At 37.1% G+C, this 4,502-nt stretch overlaps 1 protein-coding gene across 1 annotated transcript; it reads left to right on the top strand.

Moving 5' to 3' along the window:
* The first annotated feature begins 2,790 nt into the window (after positions 1–2,790).
* Positions 2,791–4,223, top strand: LOC131673517 (farnesol dehydrogenase-like). The gene is made up of 5 exons (XM_058951555.1): positions 2,791–2,963; positions 3,042–3,207; positions 3,269–3,395; positions 3,459–3,597; positions 3,670–4,223. Exons 1-5 carry the CDS (start codon positions 2,832–2,834, stop codon positions 3,856–3,858), a joined length of 753 nt encoding a protein of 250 aa, XP_058807538.1. The 5' UTR covers positions 2,791–2,831; the 3' UTR covers positions 3,859–4,223.
* Positions 4,224–4,502: the final 279 nt, after the last annotated feature.

Raw genomic sequence — 4,502 nt, 5'->3', positions numbered from 1 at the left:
CCCGGGCAAATAATTTTGTGAATAGAGTCGCGGGACGATTTTAAACTGCTAAAAAAGACTCTCTCTTTACAATGTTCTATATAGAAAGGAAATCTAGTGACGTTGCTTTCATTTAAAATTCGTTTGATAACGCAAAAAGATATGCAGACACAATTTTTTTTCTTTGCAAACTGCGCACGTACGTGAAATTTTGCCTTTCTGCTAATGACTTTATGTTCCGAAAACTAAACGATGCGTTGCTGAAACTGACTTTATTTTGAAAAATAATTCCAACTGCTTTTCGTTCGCTCGAAATACGGTACATGCATATTAATTTGAACCGTACAACCTCATACAGTCAATTTCAATTGACTATATGAAAGAAATCCCTTCAGAAAGTTCTGTTACGAGCATCATTTCTCATCCAGCGCGTGACCTCGTTTCTGAATTGAGATCCACCTCGCACAGCAGCTACTCGGTGTATTTGACACGGCAGTACTTTATGTTTTTTGAATTGAAAAACGACAGTTCATTTGCAAGCTAGTTAGCGACTTCAATTCGACGCGCAAAAATTGGGCATGTAGGTTGACAAAAAAGTTTATCGCTCTTTTAGCCGCAGATTAGACGCAGATTGGAGCGGCTTTTGACAATTGTGAATGTGACTTTTGCGATACTTGAAACGGCTCAAAAAACTTTCTCCGTGACGATTCGTACTTCTATAGGTGATTATTACACAACAAAACGAATAAGTTGATGGATAAGCTGATTCAGTGTCAGCTTATTGAGATAATAAAACTGATAAAATAGCAGTCTGGATCGTTTGGGCTGATACCGCCGTAATCAATACGCCCACTATATTTCGCTGTGATTTTGATCTCTATAGCATATTGTACTTGAGCTATTGGCTGCACCAACAAGGCAGGACAATTATACATTGATATCGATTGACCACTCTATTGTATTGTGTTTATGCGTAAATTAGCAGTATGATTTCAGCAATTCAATAGCTGATGCATATCCACAATCCTCGGTTCATATTAGTGCAAATTCGATCTACGTTATTCTATACCATTTCAGTTTTTGATTAATAACTGCATAGATGCACGCAGAGTGTCGAGGCAGGCTTAAACTCACGGCGGAGGGGATAGGGCAGAGGAGAAGGACGCAATGCGTCTGACATCCGCATAACTGGAGCCATAGTCAGAAATAATTAAACCTTGGATCCAATAGCCCTAGCACCAAGCAAATAGTTCTAGCGTGCACAAGAGACAACGGCACAATCGAATGCTTGTCCCACCAAACCCTCACCTCCTTCTCCCCTTCGCATCGCTTCGCGTTGTGCCTATACGTAATTCTCTCTCTATCTCTCTCTCTCTCTCTCTCTCTCTCTCTCTCTCTCTCTCTCTCTCTCTGTGCATGCGATGCACACTACCGTTTGTTGGTGTAACGCACACTTGACTTAACTAAGAAAATGTACACGCTGCTTTCTTCAAGTGAGTCAATGGTGCATTTGGTGATTTAAAAATCAAAGCACTTCCGCGCGAGTCATTGCGAAAAATCACTTAATATATTATTAAAATTACATTCAATTAATGCCTATATGCTCAGCGGAACATATGTGTCATAGCTGGTGCCGTTTGGAAGGTGTATTCCGTTGACAGCTGCGTTTGGAGGCGCAAAAGTAGTTAAATCTTGTCGATTGTTGTTACACACTTTTCAAATAGGCAAAATAATTTTATATAGCATATTTCTGAAAATAATTTCCATAAAAATTGAGATTTACTCCCTTGGCTATCAGTGTAGGAACCATTTATTGAAAAATTTTCCTGGGGCATTTCATCGCTTCTTTTTAATGATATAGAAAATAAAGCTACGTTGTTTCTTGATCGGAATTGAGTGATCGGTGAAAAACAACAATTCCTTTCATAAAAAATAAAGCGATCCAGTTGATGTTTTTAATGTTTGCTTTTATTCTATCTTAAAAAAGTATAGTGAAGCATCTACTGTTTACGTTGTTCTGATGTTTGAGATTTTGAAAAGTTCATTGTGTGCTTACATATTGATGTGACGTAAGAATTGAGCCGAAGAATTTGAAGTAATAATGATGATTTTGATAACATATTTGTTAGTATATTTTAAGTATATTTTAACTACAGAGTCACTACAAAATTTTATTTCAACGACGATAACTTCGAGTTTCAACAAATAAAAGAAATAAATCACTTTAGCTATTGGAAACAATGAATATCAATTGCGTTTCTGTGATTTTTGCTGTGATAAAAAATATTGCTTACTTCGTTACTTTTCACTAATGACTCATCAAGAAATAATTAAGTACGCTTCGGTTGTGTTATATTTGCAATTGTTAAAAACAAGTAACAGTATATTATTCCGGCTCATAAAATAATCTTCATGCTTAGATTTACAAATCCGTGTTGTAGTCATGTAATATAATAAACAATATGATTTTACGACATGTATGGTGATCTGCATGAGTGAAGATTTTTGTTCTGTTCGTGAAAGCATATTGCTAATATACGTAACGACACATCCGATAATTAAATACTCAAATTGTTTATGATGGATGATTACTCCATTCATACTTACAATTTAGAAAGATTTGACGTTCTAATGGCAGACTACTGAAAAAATTGCATGATACGCAAAACGCGCTAATAATACAGTGTTATTACACTTTTCAAATGATTTATGAATCATCAAAAACTTGCTGAAAATTATCAAGTATTACCTAACGAAAATCTAGATACAAGAAAAATGACAAGTAAAATTTGTCAGTAGCATCTACGGTACTTGATCAAGCCAGTCGTAGTTAATTATACACTTCTCGAGCTATGGATCGTTGGAACGGAAAAGTAGCTGTAGTCACAGGTGCATCAGCCGGTATTGGTTTGTCCATAACGAAGATTCTAGTTCGTAACGGGATGATAGTCATTGGCTTGGCACGCCGGGAAGAAAAAATGAGAGTGAGTTATTAAATTAACTCGCAATACTATTATCAACATCAATCAGAGTTTCTTTTTACGATTGATATTTGTGCACAGCAAGAAATGAAGAACGCTGAAGGGCCAGGCGAATTTCACGCAAAGAAGTGCGACGTTACGAAGGAAGCGGAGGTCATCGAAGCATTCGATTACGTCAGGCGAACTTTCAAATCTTTGTCTGTACTGATTAATAATGCTGGAAGCGTTAATTTGAACACCATCGAAGGTAAGTTGATACATTTCATTTAAAATGTCGATAGCAATATATTTTTTTACATTCTCAACAGCTGCTGAAACAGCTGAGCTTAGTCAAGTAATTGCGCTCAATTTCATGGGTCCGTTGTATTGCTCGAAACAGGGAATAAAATTGATGAAAGAGAATAGTGACGAAGGGCACATTATCAATATAAATAGGTATGGTTTAAAATATTTGAATTACGTTGTAACTAATGCTAATTAAAATTGGCAATTGTTCAGTATTGCAGGTCATAAAGTAATTCATCCGAGCTGCTTAATGAACACGCACACTAATGTTTATTCGCCATCAAAATTCGCGTTAACAGCATTGTCTGAAGTACTCACTAATGAGCTCTTAGGGAGTAAAATTCGCGTAACGGTAAGTAAATAATTATACTTACACATGCGTTTTTCATCATCTCCGATCCTTACGAGTTTTGCCAATTTACAGAATCTAAGCCCGGGCCTAGTCATAACCGAAGTTGTCCAGAATGCCGTGGATAAATCGACTGGTATTATTCATGCCAATCCTGCTTTACAACCGGATGACATTGCTAACGCAATTGTTTTCGTTCTTGGCACACCGGTTCACGTGCAGATAACTCAACTCACGATCAAGCCTCTTGGCGAGCCTTACTAAACAAATCCTGTTGCCGCGATCTTTTGATACGATTACATTACTGGTATATTTTTAATTTATCCTACCTAAATTCTGGGGATATACAAGTATGAGCACAAGGATAATGTCAATCTTCGATGAGTGGCTCCTTCAGCTAGCAAGCATCTCGAAGCTTACAGACTTGCTTACGCTTACAATAACGTTAAGTGCTCTCGGGAGGGTTTAGTAGAAGACGCCATATATACTTTTTTGTTGGATAGTTGAATCAATGAAGTTTCGTAATTCTATATAAGAATCCATTGACTTTTGAAGCTGTCGTCAGTTATCAGTCTATGACTTGCTTATATTTTGTTGTGATATTGCGAAAATAAAAGGAATTTATTAAATCTCGCAAACATTCTCAGAATCATATTGGTCGCATATCCACCTCAACGTTGAAAAATATACCAGAAAAGAGGATGAATAAAAATTTCCATGGAATATTCGTACATCGTCTGTGAATAAAAATTTTCACGCTCGTTCAAGCGTAACGAGCTTTCATTATGACTTCGCAATGACGGACTTGCCAGAGCGTTACGACGCGAGTGTACAATGAATCACCAACGAATAACCGTCCGCGAGATCAGTGCGTGAAATCACGCACGCGGGCTCCAGCATTCAAGAAA

The sequence above is a fragment of the Phymastichus coffea genome, unplaced genomic scaffold (assembly GCF_024137745.1).
Source record: "Phymastichus coffea isolate CEN01 unplaced genomic scaffold, Cenicafe_Pcof_1.1 PCOF00182, whole genome shotgun sequence".
NCBI lineage: Eukaryota > Metazoa > Arthropoda > Insecta > Hymenoptera > Eulophidae > Phymastichus > Phymastichus coffea.
Note: the sequence above shows the minus strand (reverse complement) of the source record. Positions and strands in the feature narration are given on the sequence as shown.